Consider the following 18,921-nt stretch of genomic DNA (forward strand, 5'->3'; position numbering starts at 1 on the left):
AAGTAGTCAGGCGAGCAGACACCAGCTGCTGGAAAAGACAGGGCCCAGTGTCTCCTGCCTATTAAAGGTCTGATAAATTTCCATCTATCTCGTGTCCCTCTGGTTTGGATATTTTATTTCTTGTGCCTATCCATCTGTCTATCAAAGACTCTTGTTGGTTGTACCTCTTGAATGAACCCTGAATGATACAGGTTCACCAAAAGAAGCCATTTTCTCTAGCTCATATAACAACTGAATTAGCATCAGTATCAGCTAGTAAAACATAATCACATCCTGCTTACCCAATTTATTTACAAAAGAGAGGTAATAGGTAGTTCAAGGTCCTGTTTTTGCCTCCAAAGTTATTTACATACAGTTCTACTGGGAAAGGGCTGGGGAAGAAGACTCCAGAAATTGTTCTTTGGCCTTGGCACCATTTAATTAATTGTTTTAATGTACATGGTTCTTTTGAAAAATGAGCTTTCTTTATTTCTGAGAACCTCGCAAATAAATGTGATCACATCTACCATCGATTTTCTTCCTCATAACTTCCCTCGTATTCTTTCAACTTCACTTGCTAGTACAAAAATCAAGTTAAATAATTCTGATTTATTTTATAAACACTAGTGGAAGATACATAAGGAGACCACAAGCACAGTTTACTACTGTGGTAGAGTAACTGTGAATCAAGGGTGTGGCTATGTGAAGAGACATATGAGGTGAGCCTTACAGGAAGATTTAGAAAAGTTACCTGTACTTTGGACATACACAGAGAACACAATAACTGATCCCAGCAAACAGATTTTTAATGACTCTTTTTGTTTCTTTTAAAATCTAAATAACAGCAACAAAATCATTTTCTTAGCTGCTTTTCCCCCATTTTACCTCCTATTCAGGTTTGCTCTCTAGGTACATTTGCAAATGTTCTGGTCCTCTGCCCACACCCTTTGGGAAATGCTTCTTCAGAGTTTGCATTCATTTAGAATTGCTATTTTCTCTTATTTCCCAAACCAACATGTAGAGTCTCTGGTGGTTCATTATTTCTCCTTGTTTAACTTTTCTCCACTATAGACATCTGCTGCCTAACGTAATATGCTTTTCCAACTAATCGTTAGGCTTTCTACTTTTGATCCTTACTTCACCTTCTAAGTATAGGCATGTGGATTTTGACTGTCTTAATTCTATCTCAAAATAATTCTTTTGGTGTCTTGACCTTCTTCATTTAATGGTGATTGCTCTTATAACCATCTCAGAACAAAAGTCTGGAAATACGTTTCAATGTTTCATCTGATTCTGCTACTCCTCCATCATCCAGACTTCTGCATCACTGCTCCCCTCCCCCGCAATGTTATTCATTCAGTTTTATTAAAAACTCAAGCACTCAATATATCAGTCAAACTTCTGTTTGTTTAAATATCCCTTACTGTGTTAACAGTTTGAACCAACATCTTCTTTCGTCCTTTGATGTATGATCTTGTGTAGCCCAGACTGGCCTCTAACTCACTGTGTAACAGAGGCTGGCCTTGGGCTGAGAGATTTTAGGCATACATGGCAATCTCTACCAATTGTTGGTAGTTATTTATCTACAAGTGTTATACACAATCATTTCTTGTCATTCCCATTGACTACTTTCCAGCTCAAGTCTTCATCAGTTTATTCTTCATTTTCACACATGTCTTACCAAAAGATATACACACTCACAGTGTCCCTGATTTTACCTATGCATCTCACTACACTGAATGATTTAATAATGTTCTCTATTACCTACTACCCACCAAGTAGTAAACACCACTGAGCAACAACTGTATTAGTGAATATACCCATGAATTAGATAATATGTGTCTTTTCATAAAGCTTTATGTCTCTGAAAAACCCATTATTATTGAGGGTGGAAAATCTATCTACATAGAAAAGTAAATACCATATTAAATATATATAGAAGGCTTGATATGGTGGGCATATATCATGCACAAGTATTGTTGAGAATTCTAAAATGAACTAAGAGTCAAATATTACCTGATTATCTAAGTTTAGTTAAACTCTCAAAATAACTCCTCCTTCCTTTTGTTCATGAAAGTAGACATGCAATAAAAGCTAGCTTGTTTTTGATGACTTTCCAGAAAGGTTGTATGTGAGACTGTGACACAAAACAAGAAAACTGGATTGAACGATATCCACAAAAAGGGAGATAATTAAAGACCAGAGGCATCATAACTGAAACAGGGGTATCTACAGAACAATCCAATTGAAAAGTTGATAGAGTGCGGAGGAAACAGAAATGTTGCCATAATGTTGCAAAAAGATCGACTCTCAAGACTATACTGGAATCAGATTGTCCTGGCCCCTTGATTCTTATGAAACCACTGGTGCGGACGCTTCCCTTGTGTCTTCCAACGCACTGTAAATTGGTGAATACACATGTAATTCTTCATAGAGACGGTCATCGGGGACCTGATAAAGACAAAAACCATCCTGTATTAATTATCTAGAACTTTACATTTCTGGAAGGCTTGTCACATACGTATCCTTTCTTTCTTCTTGAATTTCACCTTTCCTCTCATGACACTCAAATGTCTGTACCCTTAATATCCAGAAACCAGATGAGATGGGCTGGACAATGGGGGCTAAAAGAAACAATGTAAGTGACAAATTACTGAGATTACTCTGTATCTGAAATGTCGGTTTCCCTTCTGACTGAGGACAGTGGTCATTAAGAAATGTAATGACAAAAAAAAAAAGAAATGTAATGACTGGGCTCTGTCTAAAAGTGGACATAGAGAGTTGTAGTTTCCATTTGTCAGATTTGAGTTAGTAACAGTGGCTGAGAATCGGAAGTTCTCACCAAGAATATAATAAGTTTGTGTAGAGCAGGAGCTGAAAATGCAGTAAAGAGAGGAAAGAAAAATATATATTTGGAAAAAGAGAAAGGGAAAGAGCAGGAAGAAATATAACAAGCTCCTTGGGGACAAAAAAGTAAAGCCCAACAGCTGAACGTTTCCATCACACACTGCTGATAATTCACTTCTCACAGGCAACTGCTCCGCAGCACCCACCATTTCTACAACGAAAACAGCTCCATTCGCCTAACCTCGTGGGACTGTGCTGTGATCTGGCACCATTTCAGTGTATAAAATAAGATCTCCAGTGTGAGATACAAAAGCCAGTTTTTGAAAAATAGTTTTCTAGGAAATAATTTCAGAAGACTCGGGGCATGTTTTAAAAGAATAAAGCACAAACTCTTCAGCACGCTAGTCAAGATTTCCTACTGACCTTACTACGCTCAAATTCTTGTCCAATCCTATAGATAATGAGCAGCACGGCACTGCAAAAGGCCAGGATGGTGAGAAACAGCAACATCAACACCAGTTCCTGTCAAACAGCCAAGCAAAAGGCGAAAGTCACAGACTGATACACCCTCCAATCCCGCCTCTTAGAGACACGCCCCCTTTCTCAGGAGCTCAAGAACAGACGTCATGAATTGACACATAAATAGGAAACCAGAAGGTGACTGATTGGAGGAGTTGACTCCAAGCTTAAGGAATATGGCCAGGAATAGGAGTAAGCCCATCAGCCCCTTAGTACAGAACTCTATTTTATAAGGTGGAGATTCCAAAGGGAGGACTGAGTCTATGGAAAAGGAAGGGTTTTCATACTTAGGACAGGGCCCAGAGAGTTAGTATTTTTACAAGAAACACATACTGTGATGAAAGAAGTCACGAAGCAACCATCGTCTTCGGTTATATCCTTGCAGTAGTTCATATAAGCGGAGTTGTTGCTCAGATTGAGAATCAATATGGCGATCCCCAAGCCTGCAGCGATGCTGCTGACAATGTTTGCTCCCAGGCTGCCTCTCACCTGAGGGCATAGAACATTCAGCCTTGTGGCAGCAGCTGATCCACTGATCTGTCTTGCAGAGCCGGTCCTCTATAGTAACTCGAAACTGGTTCAAAACCCCAGTCAAATAGGGAACTCTCATAAATGTACTCATCATCTGATAAGCATCTGTTCCCCTCTGAGATGCATTCAAGAAAAGCATGAGGGCTGGGATGTACTCAGCAGGGAACATAGAGTGAGACATTGCAGAAGACCAGAGGGGTTCAATCCCCAGAATTAAAACAAACAAACGAACAAAAAAACAAAAAAACCAGATTCAAGCATTTTTAGTCTATTCTCAAGTCTTCTTGGTTGGCATAACTAAACATCAGACTATAAATACATACAAGGACAATACCTTTGTGGGTCCCTTTAAACAGTGTCAAGGTAATCAAATTTCACTATTTATTAAGTCATACAATTTATGTTTCTAATGATTTTATCCACCTCATTCTGCAAAATACTTTCCAGCACAAAGGGATTGAGAAAAGACACACAGCTACACTCTCTACAATGTCCTTGATACTGGTGTGTCTTAACAGCTCCAAAATTCTACTTTTCTTACCTTGGAAGAATGAATAATGAGTTCAACTCACCAGATACAGTGTGTTTTTCCTTTCGGACATAATTGACAAAAATCCAGACAAAACAAACTGTCCAAAAGGAAACAGGGGAGAGATCAAAGTGAGTCTCTGCTCTTCGGTGTATTTCTTTGCCTATCCACAAAATACAAGTTTTAGGTGTTCTAGAAGGCTATCCACTAAAATCTGCCATGAGACCATTATTTATTATCTCCAGTAAAATGCTTCTCAAAATCAATTCCTTATACAAATCATGTGAAAGTCTTGATAAGATACAGGTTCTGAGCTGTGTGGTAGCACATGGCTGCAATTCCGGGTCTCAGGAGTCTGAGGCAGGAAGCTTGTAAGGATGAGGACAGCCTGAGCTACATAGTGAGAAAGACAAAAAGAAGCAAACAGACTCCTACTCATTTGGTCTTAGATGACTGGGGCTCTTTGCTTCTTACCTGGCTCCTCTATGAAGTTGACTTGGATACCTACTGGGAAGGTAGCAAGAGCTAGGATTGCTGTACAACTGTAACGGTGGTCTCATTTATCGTAATGCTTGTTTCATATGTCCTCTCTTACACTGTCAGCTCCTGCAGGCCAGCCTTGTATAGCTATGGGTTTGATATGCAGCATATGGTCATATAGTTAACTATGAAAATATACATTTGCAAATAGTAAAAATCGAGACCTCAAAGTCAGACCACTGTCTAAGAAATTGAGATTTATGCTCCGAGTCACAAATCTATGACATGCCCCAGCAGGTAGAAGTGCTTGTAACAGAACCGGAGTTCAGTTCCTTGATCTCACAAAGTAGCAAGAAAGACCTAACCAAGCTACTGTTTTTCTCTGACCTCCACATGAGCACTGTGGCACTGGCACGTACGTGTGCGCACACACGCGCGCACACACACACACACACACACACACACACACACACACGTGCGTGCGCGCACACAGAGAGAGAGACAGAGACAGACAGAGATGGAGAGAGATGGAGAGAGACGGAGAGACAGAGACAGAGAGACAGAGAGAAACATACACATACAAACACATACATACACAGAGAGAAAATAAATGACTTTTAAAATGAAATGCTTGAGAAAAATAGAAAGCTCAAGAAAATGTGGTAGATGGTCAAGAATATCTACATACCAATGCGATGGATTCCTTAGATTTGAATACATCTTTCTAACTAAACTATTGATAAAAAGATAATACACAATGATGATGTGAAATGAAGAAAGGTAGGCATATAAAACATTGTAGCACACAATTCTATTTCTACAATGCTCTAAAAACTGAAAACTAATTTTTAGTTATAGTGATTGTTTCAAAATGAGAAGTCTGGTAACAGAGAGAGACAAGAAGAATTGTAAGGAAACAAATGTAACTTACAAAATCATGAATAGGCTTGTTATATTGAGGGTTACAAATAAGCTAATATTTCATATACAAATACATACATATATATGAGTCAAATTTTATCAAATCCTATACCATCTATAGTTAGAATACCCTATTTATTGTATGTGTACTTCAGATATATAAAGCTATATGGCCTTGTGATCTCATTCAGTCACTTGCTTTCCAGACAGTAGAATGTTTTAAAGGAATTGTATCCATCCAATATTGTTAACTTTGTTTTCATCTGAACAATTTATCTCTCCCCTCTCTTCTTAAAGATAACGTTTTATGTTATTGTATTTTTAAGATTTTTAAAAACATTATGTTCAAGTATGTGTATATGCCTGTGTATGTATATGCCAATGTGTATGAATGCCCAAGAAGGCCAGAAGAGGGTTCTTATCCCCTTGAGCTAGAGTTACAGGAAGTCACAAATACATGACATGGTACTGAGAATTGAACTCACGTCCTATGAAAGGGCAGCAAGCACCCTTAACTACTAAGGCCTCTCTCCAGTCTTAGTTTTTATTAATGATAATTTTATTAATAGTTAGTGTTAAGGGTATTTTCCTGAATTTAAGTCTTGGCAAATCATTTAACTTCTTAAATATTAATGTATTTATTCTTTTACATTTTGTACAGTCTCAAGGTTTTCAGTCAATAAAAGTATAGTAATGGGTTAAACCATAGTTAACTGTGGTGAGTGTATTTGCTCTTGTTAATGAGTATATGTAGAGAGTGCTTTGGAAACTACATTTATAGATGCTATGTGCATATAAATGAAGAACTGTAGATATTATTGAAAGGCTAGAGATAAGCACTTGATTAAAAGAAAATTAGTTGTCTTTGATTAAAATAAAATCTCTGGTTAGCATCATTTCAGAAACAATTACAGATATGTTCTCACCAGCACTGCACCCCAGAATGGGTAGCCTGCTCTATATAATAAAAGCACTTCGTCGTCAAAGTCTGAAGTCTGGAGTGTGGAGCAGACAACTGTTCCAAAACAAAGGCATATCAAACCAACCAGAACTTGGGTTACCTGTGGAAACATGAATTTTATAAAGTTAGGATATATTTTTTCAAGATTGTACCAATTTCTCTGTAAATAAGAATGAATATGAGAAATCTCTTTAGTGTAATAGACTTTACTTGGATTGATCCAGTTGTGAAACTTTCCACTGTCTTCTATCCACTATATATCCTGAACCATGACTAGTAGAAGCTAGTGCATATATTATCAATACACATCACACACATCTTTATTTAGATAGTTATGGTATACATGCATAATTATTCCTTCTATCTAATTAACAGCAGACATTTTGTATCCTTCTTCCCTGCTTTCCACTCATGACCTGGTAACCTAAAGTCTTTATGAGAAAATGCTTTTCTCTTTCCAGAGTGTGCAAATAATACCATCAACTCCTCACCTATCAAGAATGCTATAGAACTCCATCAGCTCACGAGAGAAAATATTAATATAACTAAATATTCTTTCCTAGAGTCAATCTGCATTTTGAGTTAAGAATAAAGGCTATGCACTCACGCCCAGGAACTCCAACTCTTTCTTCAAAAATGACTGCCATGTCTGCTGTGGTGGGGGTGAGGCTGGCTTCTCTGGTAGAGCTTTTGCAGGAGGGGACGCTTCCAAGAGTTCAATGTCAGGTGCGCTGAAATTTATAAAAATCAACAATCTTCTAATTCCTTGCGTTATTTTGTTACCTGTCAGAAACTGGAGCATTATGTGTTAGCTGTTCCTCAAAAGAATCCTGCAGTTGAACTTTTTAGTGTAGTACCTGAGAAAAAGTCCCTGAGAGTCAAAGCAACCGACCACCAACAATGAATATTATCCAAGTGTTTGCATGCACCATAACAGAACAAAAACCATGCTGCATGCTCTTATTTATCCAGGGTTTCCATAAGTTCCTTCCTCAAAACCTCTATCTATAATATGCCTGTCTGTCAGCCTCAAAGAGATTTAGCATAGAAATGTTTCTACATGTGTTGTGTCAATGCATACAATGCATACAACTTCATACACAGAGGACGGCTTTGAGGGGATAGCTTAGTCTCCATTTCTATTTCAATCTTGGGTGCAGGATTCCATGGCCTAAGCATCAAAAGGGTCAACCAGGATCAAGATCATTTTGTAAATCCTGTGAGTCCTAAAACACACATAAGATATGGAAGCAAGAGATCTGTATGTTCCAACTCCCTGTCCCATACCCCAAACCACACGCCTTTAATGTTAGAAAATCTGATATTTCCAGTTTTCAAATCAAGTAAAAACCTTGTTCCCAACCTCTGAGATAGTAAGACATTAAGAAATTTAAGTAATCTTCTGGATTCTGTAAATAAATCTATGAATTGGCATCTGCCTGCCCAGCACTGTGAATTTCTGTGTCTTGATAAATAACTTTAATAAAAAAAAATAATAGTCTTTGCTTACCTGGGGGATTCTTGTGGGTTTGGGAGAGCAAGATCTGCTCTGCTCTTATTTTCTGTGTCCATTTTTTTCATTAATTGGACTATCCAGGAATAAAAGATATTGTTACACAGAAACGTGGTGTGCTCTGAATGGGCAGTTAAGATGGGTTGACTCTGAATACCAATGATTATCTTCATGCAGAACCTACTTGTCAGATAAGTCTCCAGGCTGATGGATATCAGTGGTTCTTTTCTCTTGCTATAATGGAAAGTAACGCAAAACTGAGACATCTATTGAATAAAGAGCAGGATGAGAAGGGAAACATGAACATTTTAGAGCATAAAATTCTGCCCAAGATGTGGGATTTAAGGAACTTAACACTGAAGCATCTAGGCACTGAGAAGATGAAAGAGAAGAAAAAACAAGGGTGCTTTTTGGCAACTTCATTACTATACCTATACCATGAGCTCATCAATTTGGCTTCATGTGTGGAATCAAAGCTGAACTGTATGTATTTCTGACTTTACATTCTCTCTCTTCACCCACCCTTTCCCTCTCCCTCTCCCTTTTCCACTCCTTCCTCTTCCTTTCCCTCTCCCTCTCCTCACTCCTTTCTCATTTTTTCTTCTTCCCTTCTGGATAGTATTTACTATCTGCAGCAAATGATTTTGAAAAAGGACCATCAGAGTTCTAACTGCTGTGAACCATGCCACGGAAATTATTCAATGTACTATTTGAATTACGAAATATACTTTATCTGAACATTTCTATGGCAACTGCTGCACTCTTGTAAGAACAAGACAAGGAAAATGTGGAGGGATGTGAATGTCATGAAGAGAAATGGTGTGAGCAAGTCTGAATTGTGGAAGCTAAGCAATAGATTTGCCCAAAGTGCTCCCTTGACTATACCATACCTAACTTCCTGAACACAATGAACAAGAGGAAATTCACAGATCTCCCTTGATTAAATGATTAAATTTCAGTTTAATTCAATGAATGGTTTTGCCCAACTGCAAGATACTATGCATAGAACCATAAGTCACCTCAGTTATTTTCTGAGATATAATGTCTCAAAAAGATATATATATATATATTTGTAAATATATAATATATAAATACAGAGAGAGGGGGGATTTTAATGTACATACTGACAAACTTTTCATAACAAAATACTACTGTTCCTTCTTTCCACTGTACTGATGCTTTGGGAATCAGTACATCTAACAAGTACACTATAAGAATTAAGAAATAAGCCCCATCTTCTTCTTCATTTATACAGAAAGGACTTGATACTTCTTGCTAGCAACTGATGATATCATGAAGCAAGCACTATTGAAGGCCTGATCTCAGACTTATCTAGCCTACAACCTTGCAGGTATGAACAAAGAAAAATGATTACCCAGAAGGTAAAAGGCCAGAGGCTTCTGAAACATGACTCAGGTTACAACACTGACTGATAGAGCTTGCATAGAGCTCAGAGAAGGAATTCTCAGGGAACGTGATATTTGAGCCTAGCCTTAAAATGATTGGTTCTCTACCCAATTTTCACAAAACCACTTGTGTCTACAGGGGAAGTCTTGAATAAACATAATGGTCTTTTGTGATATTTCCTAATAATATATGAAGGATTATGCCCAACAACAACAACAAAAAGATGAGCTACTTAAGATTTGGACAGTATCTTTCTGTGTTTGGGCATATGCTGTGTTGTGAGGATTTCCAACAGCACTTTACAAGATACTAATAGGGTACTGAAAGGTGTCTTATGACTCCCAATTATTTCATGGCTCAGTGTTCATCAACAGCTTCATCTTCCTCCTTTCTGAGATACTGAGCACATTCTGTACTCAGAGGCCAGTTCCCTGCAGCCAAGCAGTTCTAGATCTCCAAGACAGTGAGTATCGGAGAATATGATCAAATGACTTCCTTTGAGGCTGGGTACTATTATCAAGATGATTTTTAACCATGCATCTGCCTGGACGGAAGAGATAACAGAGCTAGCATTTCTTCCCCAACACACAACGGTTCTCTGCTGGCACACACAGGCTTTCCACGTGTACTTTATTCTGGCCTTCTCTTTGATATCAAGTTTCTTTGCTTAATTAATTATATCTTAGATTTTTCATTATACTTTTAATTTTTCTTAATTTTCATAGAATATATTTTCGTCATATTCTTTCTCCTCCCACAAGTCCTTACAGATCCTCCTTAGTTCCCAACCCACCCAACTTCATGTGCTCCCTCTCAAAACAAAACAAAGAAATAACCCCCAAATCTCTCAGCAACTATCAATTACAAATAGGTTGTTGGTTGGGGTGTGTCCCTAAATTCAAAAGAAATTTACTTTTAAATTCCTTATGAGCAAATGTTTTCTCAAAGTAAATTCTAACTTTAACTAAAATAAATATTTTTTTTATTTTAGGTGTACGAAACAACTTTTCATCTCAAAGGTTTTAAGTTAGGTTGTCTGTAGAGGGTTTTTTCTGATACTTCCCACCAAGTAACACAACATCTGTCCCTATCATTTCTTGTCTTTCCTTTTGCCACAACCCAGTTTCATCTCTTCCTTTCCTTGGTGCGTAAAGGTGCTTTCTGCCAGTCCTGAGGGCCTGTGTTCAGGTTCTGGGCCTCACATGACGGAAGCAGAGAACTATTCTCTGACATCCATAGTCACATGGGTGTACATCCACACATGCATACATGCAGATGGTAAGCAAAGGAAATACTTTATACATATACACATAATATGGTTTAAACAGTCTAGACTGACTGTTTCACTGTTTCATAGCAAATACAATTGTAGAAATGGCCATGGGGCAAATGGCTCAAAATGTTCAAGGGCCAAGTGCAAAGCAAAGCCTTCATCTTTTTATCCTTATGACTTCAGAAATGTTCAGAACAAGATTATGCAGTTCATTATGACTCTAAGATTTCCTTGAAGCCTTGTAGACAGCTTTTGTCTGGGATTATAGTCTAAGGGCCAGTTAGCAACCAAGGTGATTGTGTAATTCATATTAATTCTTATCTTTCCATATGCCTTCTATTATCTAAATTATGGATAATGATGGAAATAAATATGAGGAAAATAAACATGCTATATGGTTGTATTTTTAAAAAAATAGAAATATCTCCTGATATGGAATATCATGAGCTGCGGACTTATGGGCAAAGTTTAGATATCATCTGTCATTCGTGGCATTATGAATGAGTTGCCATGACATCTCTCTTACACCAAACATTCTCCTACCTATGACCCTGAAATCATTATATTTGAATATTTAACCAAGTCTATTTTATTGTTTCCACTGTAATTCCAGAACCTTTAAGGAATTTTCTATTCTATTTGGCTTACATTCTAAGTCAAATGTTTAGCTTACAAAATCTTGTACTCATGAACTCACTCTCACTGTGGATACCTGCATAAGACTTAAGTAAGTTCAAGCCAACAAGATCAGTCAGAATATCAGTAAGTGGCACTAATTGGACCTGGTGGATTATGAAATAAAAGGGGGAAATAGAGAGAACATGAAGTTGTGAGAGAAATGAATTAAGAGATTGTCCAGGAGAAATGGGAAGTAGATTTCATAAAGATAATTGTATACAGTGATAATTTTTTCAAAAAAAATAAAATGTTCAAAAATGATTCGAATCAAAATTTTCAACTGTAACCAGAATGTTAACAAGTTATTTTTTAAAATTGAAAAGATGCAAATATGCAAGGAAAACCATGTAAATCAGAGAAAAATATAAAAAATTTGTTCTAGGTGTTAAGAACCATCATAAGCTATATCACTAAACAACAACAATGTATTATCCTAACAACAGGGAGGAAATGTCACTGGCCTAGGAAGTTGCCAAAGGAGCATTGTACAATTCTGTATCTGAATATGGCAACATCTTAGTGAAAAGTTCTAGAATTTTTTAGCTTCCTACATAGATGTTATAATAATAGTACAATAATGTCATTATCTATAGTCAAAAAACAAATTCATAAGATAAAATAATTTAAATATAATAAAAAGTGAAGTATTTAAAGTAAATTTAAGTAAAGTCTTAAATTTTAAGGACATGAAATTTTTAATTTTAAAAATATGTGCTTTCTGCAGTAGAAAGTCTGTGGCATTATACCTGCTACTGAGATAGGACAGCAATTTCTAAGGTTGAGCCCACTGAGTTTTGCATACTGAAATGACTGCAAGGTCTCTTTCTCCCATTTGCCCTTTCTCCTTCAGAGCCTGACGACAGAGTTACTGTTGCAAACTGCTTATTCCCAGAGTGTTTTGCTGTGTTGGTGGATACAGCCCACACTGTTCCCTTTTATACTCAGGAGGTGGAGTTAGCAGAAGATTAAATAGTAATATTTAATCAGGAGCACACAGTGCTGGGCTGGATCAGGAACCCACGTTTTCTGGCTTGTAGGTCCTGTTTCTGTGTCTCTCCAAGCACAGCAGTCCATAGTCCAACACAGATGCTGAAGGGAGGGGGAATAGAACTTTGAAAACTCTGCTCCGGATGCAGAATTTCAGAGGAAGGAGGAACGTTGGAATGGTGGCCATAGGGTTCTGCTGCTGTTGTCTCATGTAGCTTTCTAAAGAGAAAGTTGGCACGGTAAGCACCGGTTACCTGTTTAGCAGATTTTTCCATGTTCAGTGCAGTCTCGTGGTCAGTAGACACAGTGCATGGCATAGGTCCAGATCTTACCTCTTGTGTCACTGGTGTTCTATGCCCTGATCAGCACCGAGCTCCAGCTGCTCACTCTTCCTGACCTCCCATAGTACACACTTACACCCGATCAGGGAGAGATACATGGATATGGATACACTTGTGAAGAGTATGCCCAATGCTCATTTGTTAGTAGAAAATACATTTTAATCTACCATGTTTATAATAATAATTGGTCATGAATATGTTTAGCACATGCATTACCCTGCACTGAGCAAGTTACAAGCATTATCTGAAGAGAAAATTGGTGACTTAAATAGCTCCCTCTGACCATGGGTTGTTCAGGAAAAAGTTCCAATCTACAAGAAATGAGATTATTGAACAATTTACAGAGTAAGATAATAACCTTAAACCATTTCTTAAGACAGATGCAGATGTGATTGGTGGCAGAGCCATTTCCTAGAATGTACAAGGTCCTGGCCTCTATTACCCCAAGCGACCAATCTGGAAAATCCTAAATTCAAGGCTAGCCAAGGTTTCATTGTGAGACCTCACCTTGCCTCAAAATGACTAAGAACCTAAGGTCACAAGGCCTTAGGTTCTATCTCAAACACTGACATTTTAATTAATTCTCAGGAACTTGGTCCACCTTCGCTTCACTTCACAAGAACTCATTTAATATGAAATACTAAGATTCTGTGATGGAATGGTCAGCGAAGGCACTGTGAGAGGAGCTGCAGCTCCAGGCCAGGAGTAGTGTAGGTAGAGACTGGAGTGTATGCCAGGCCAGCCAGAAAATGCAAACTATTCCTATGAATGCATCTTTAGGAAAAGAAAAAAACAACAGGAATCAGAACTCACGAAGCCCCTTGCACTGGACAAAAATGTTCTGACTGACTATATTTAATTTGTTGTCAGCCTCTTTAATTTTCCTCTGAACATATTTTTCCTCTCTTTCTCTGAATAAGTTTCATTTCTGGCTGCAAAAAAAAAATGTGCTTTCTGGTTTCTGCCTGTGCCTTGAACTGACCCTATACCACAGCTTTCTGTACCCAGATCCTGGGGGGAGAGAGCTGGTCTCCCAGAAGTGATGACACAACCAAGAACACAGGTGACACCACCATTTCTGCTCACATTTCTGGTCAAAGAGGAACCCTCATGGAGCCCTCTGGACACAAGAACCAAGGAGCACTCTGAGACAGGACCCTTCCAGTTTCTGCCTGGGCACAGAGTTGACCCTGTGCCACAGCTCTCTATACCCAGATCGTGCTGGGAGAAAGCTAGTCTCGCAGGAGTGCTGACACACCTGAGAGCACAGGTAAGATGAACACTTATCTTCTGAGGTACCCATCCAGAGCTCTCAGAACAGTGCCGTCTGGAAAAAGATCCTTCCAGTTTCTGTCGGCACCCTGAGCTGACTCTGTGCCTCAGCTCACATACCCCTGTGAGAGAGCTGATCTCCAAGTAGTGCTGACACACATGCTTGCAGGAGGGTCAAGCCACTGTCGGAGACAGCAAGACCAGATAACAACAAAGATAAGCAGATGGCGAGGCAAGGGCAAAAACCTAAGCAACAGAAACCAAGGCCATTTGGCATCAACAGAACCCAGATCCCTGACCACGACAAGCCCTAAATACACCAACACACCAGAAAAGCAAGATTTGGATCATAACTCATGATGATATTAGAGGACTTAAAAAAGACATAAATAATTCCCTTAAAGAAATTCAGGACAATACAGGTAAACAGTTAGAAGCCCTTACAGAGGAAACACAAAAATCAAACAAACAGGTGAAGGAACTGAACAAACCATCCAGGATCTAAAAATGGAAATAGAAACAATAAAGAACTGACAAAGGGGGACAACTGTGAAAATAGAAAACAGAGGAAAAGAGATCAGGAGTAATAGACACAAATATTACCAACAGAATAGAAGAGATAGAAGAGAGAATCCCAGAGCAGAAGATATCATAGAAAACACTGACACTTCAAAGAAAATGTAAAACAGAAAAAGTTCCTAACCCAAAACATCCAGGAAATACAGGACACAATGAGAAGAAAACCTAAGTATAATAGGTATAGAAGAGAATGAAGATTTGCAACTTAAAAGGCCAATAAATATCTTCAACAAAACTATACAAGAAAACTTCCCTAACCTAAAGAAACAAATGCCTACACAAGTCCAAAAAGATTCGACCAGGAAAGAATTTCCTCCTGTCACATAATAGTCAAAATACCAAATGCACAAAACAAAGAAAGAATATTAGAAGCAGTAAGGGAAGAAAGTCAAGTAACATATAAAGGCAGACCTATCAGAATTACACCATACTTCTCACCAGAAACTATGAAAGCCAGAAGATCCTGGGGAGATGTCATACAGACCCTAAGAGAACACAAATGCCAGCCCAGGCTACTATATCCAGCAAAACTCTCAATTAACATAGATGGAGAAACCAAGACATTCCATGACAAAATTTACACAGTATCTTTCCTCAAATTCAGACCTACAAAGGATAATAGATGGAAAACTCCAACACAAAGGGGAAACTACATGCTACAAAAAGCAAGAAATAAATCTTTCAAGTAATCCAAAAGAAGAAAACCACAGAAACATAATTCCAACTCTAACAACAAAAATAACAGGAATAAACAATCATTGGTCCCTAATATCATCTCAACATCAATGGATTCAATTCCCCAATAAAAGGGCATAAACTAACAGACTGGATACATAAAGAGGAACCAGCATTTTGTTGCATATAGGAAATACACCTCGGTGATAGAGACAAAGACTGGGAAAAAATTTCCAAGCAAATGGTTCCAAGAAACAAGTTAGATTAGCCATTCTAATATTAAACAAAATAGACTTTCTACCAAAAGTTATCAAAAACAATAAGGAAGGTCACTTCATATTCATCAGAGAAAAAATCCACCAAGATGAACTCTCAATTCTGAAATCTACACTCCAAATGCAAGGGCATCTACATTCATAAGAGAAACCTTACTAAAGCTCAAAGCATATATCACACTGCACACAATAATATTGGGAGATTTCAACACCCTACTCTAATAAATGGACAGATCATGGAAACAGAAACTGAAAATGACAGAGAAACTAACAGAAGTTATAAAGCAAATGGATTTAATAGATACCTATAGAATATTTTATCTTAAAAGAAAAGAATATACATTTTTGAGAGCCAAAATTGACCATGTAATCAGTTGAAAAACAGGCCTCAACAGACACAGGACAATTAAAATAATCCCATGCATCCTATCAGATCACCATGGACTACGGACGGTCTTCAATAGTAACAAAAACATCAGAAAGCCCACATATGCATGGAGGTTGAACAACCTCTTCTCAATGATAACTTGGTCAAGGAAGAAATAAAGAAAAAATTAAAGCATTTTCAGAATTTAATGAAAATGAAGGCACAACATATCCAAACTTATGGGACATGATGAAAGCAGTGTTAAGAGGGAAAGTCATAGCTCTGAGTGCCTCCAAAATGAAACTGGAAAGAGCATACACTAGCAGGTTGACAGCACACCTAAAAGCTCCAGAACAAAAAGAAGCAAACACACCCAAGAGAAGTAGACAGAGGGAAATATTCAAACTCAGGGCAGAAATCAACCAAGGAGAAACAAAAAGAATTATATAAAGAATCAACAAAACCAGGAGCTGGTTCTTTGAAAAATCAACAAGATAGATAAATATTTAGCCAGACTAACCAGAGGGCACAGAGTGAGTATCAAAAGCAACAAAATCTGAAATGAAAAGTGAGGCATAACAACAGAATCTGAGGAAATTCATCAGATCCCACTACAAAAGCCTATACTCAACAAAACTGAAAAATCTGGCTGAAATGAACAACTTTCTAGACAGATACCAAGTACCACCACCACCACCACCACCACCACCACCAACAACAACAACAACAACAACAACAACAACAACAACAACAAAAAGCCCAGGACCAGATGGGCTTAGTGCAGAATTCTATCAGACTTTCACAGAAGACCTAATACCAATACTTTCCAAACTATTCCACAAAATAGAAACAGAAGGAACATTTAGGCCACATTTAGGCTTATACCTAAATGACACAAAGAGACAACAAAAAAAGAGTACTTCAGACCAGTTTCCTTTATCAATGCTAAAATACCAATAAAATTCTCACAAACCAAATCCAAGAACACATCAAAAAGATCATCCATCATGATCAACTGGGTTTCATTTAAGGGATGCAGGGATGGTTCAATATATGGGAACCCATCAACATAATCCAATATGTAAACAAACTCAAAGAAAAACTCCAGGATCATCTCAATAGATGGTGAGAAAGCATTTGACACCATTCAACACCCTTTCATGTTAAAAGTCTTGGAAAGATTAGGAATTCAAAGCCCATACCTAAACATAATAAAAGCAATAAACAGCAAACCAGTAGCCAACATCAAACTAAATGGACAGAAACTTGAAGCAATCCCACTAAAATAAGAGACTAAACAAGGCTACCCACACTCCCCCTACCTATTCAATGTACTACTCAAAGTCCTACCCAGAGAAAGCAGACAACAAAAGAACTTCAAATGGATACAAATTGGAAAGGAAGAAATCAAAATATCACTATTTGCAGATGATACAATAGTATACTATCATATCTACCAGAGAAGTCCTAAACGTGATAAACAACTTAAGCAAAGTAGCTGGATTTGAAATTAACTCAAATAAATTGGTAGCCTTTCCCTACTCAAAGAATAAACAGGCTGAGAAAGAAATTGGGAAAAAATACCCTCACAATAATCACAAATAATACAAAATACCTTGGTGTGACTCTAACCATGCAAGTGAATGATCTGTATGACAAGAACTTCAGGTCTCTGAAGAAAGAAATTGAAGATCTTAGAAGACGGAAAGATCTCCCATGCTCGTGGATTGGCCGTATTAATATAATAAAAATGGCCAAAAGCATTCTACAGACTCAATGCAATCCCCAACATAATTCCAACTCAATTCTTCATAAAGTTAGAAAGAGAAATTCTCAAATTCATCTGGAATAACAAAAAATTCAAGATAGCAAAAACTATCCTCAAGAATAAAAGAACTTCTTGGGGGAATCACCATCCCTGATCTCAACCTGTATTACAGAGCAATAGTAATAAAAATCATATGGTTTTGGTAAAGAGACAGCCAGATAGATCAATGGAATAGAATTGAAGAACTAGAAATGAACCCACATACCTATGGTCACTTGATCTTTGACAAAAGAGCTAAAACCATCCAGTAGAAAAAAGATAGTATTTTCAACAAATGGTGCTGGTTCAACTGGAGGTCAGCATGCAGAAGAATACAGTTCGATCCATTCTCATCACCCTGAACAAAGCCCAAGTCCAAGTGGATCAAGGACCTCCACATAAAACCAGATATACTCAAACTGGTAGAAGAAAAAGTGGGGAAGAGTCTCAATCTCATGGGCACTAGGGAAATTTTCCCGAGCATAGCACCAATGGCTTATGCTTTAAGATCAAGAATTGAAAAATGGACCTCATAAAATTGCAAAGCTTCTGTAAGGCAAAGGACACTGTCATTAGGACAAAATGGCAACCAACAGATTGGGAAAAGATCTTTACCAATCCTACATCCGATAGAGGGCTAATATCTTATATATACAAAGAACTCAAGAAATTAGACTCCAGAGAACCAAAGTGGGTACAGAGCTAAACAAAAAATTCTCAGCTGAGGAACATTGAATGGCTGAAAAGTACCTAAAGAAACGTTTGATGTCCTTAGTCATCAGGGAAATGCAAATCAAAATAACCCTGAGATTCCACCTCACACCAGTCAGAATGGCTATGATCAAAAACTCAGATGACAACAGATGCTGGGAGAACATGAAGAGGAACACTCCTCTGTTTTTGGTGGGATTGCAAGCTAGTACAACCATTCTCAAAATTAGTCTGGATGTTCTTCAGAAAATTGGACATAGAACTACCTG

General features: G+C 37.8%; 1 protein-coding gene across 2 annotated transcripts; it reads right to left on the reverse strand.

Moving 5' to 3' along the window:
• Positions 1–399: 399 nt before the first annotated feature.
• Positions 400–8,407, reverse strand: Ms4a2 (membrane spanning 4-domains A2). 2 transcript variants are annotated; one of them, NM_012845.1, is given in 7 exon segments: positions 576–2,430; positions 3,250–3,348; positions 3,679–3,834; positions 4,449–4,505; positions 6,733–6,867; positions 7,375–7,498; positions 8,278–8,393. In NM_012845.1, coding segments are annotated over 7 exon segments (732 nt in total). In that variant the 5' UTR covers positions 8,340–8,393; the 3' UTR covers positions 576–2,331.
• Positions 8,408–18,921: the final 10,514 nt, after the last annotated feature.

This window comes from Rattus norvegicus, chromosome 1 (assembly GCF_021556685.1).
Source record: "Rattus norvegicus strain SHRSP/BbbUtx chromosome 1, alternate assembly SHRSP_T2T, whole genome shotgun sequence".
Lineage (NCBI taxonomy): Eukaryota > Metazoa > Chordata > Mammalia > Rodentia > Muridae > Rattus > Rattus norvegicus.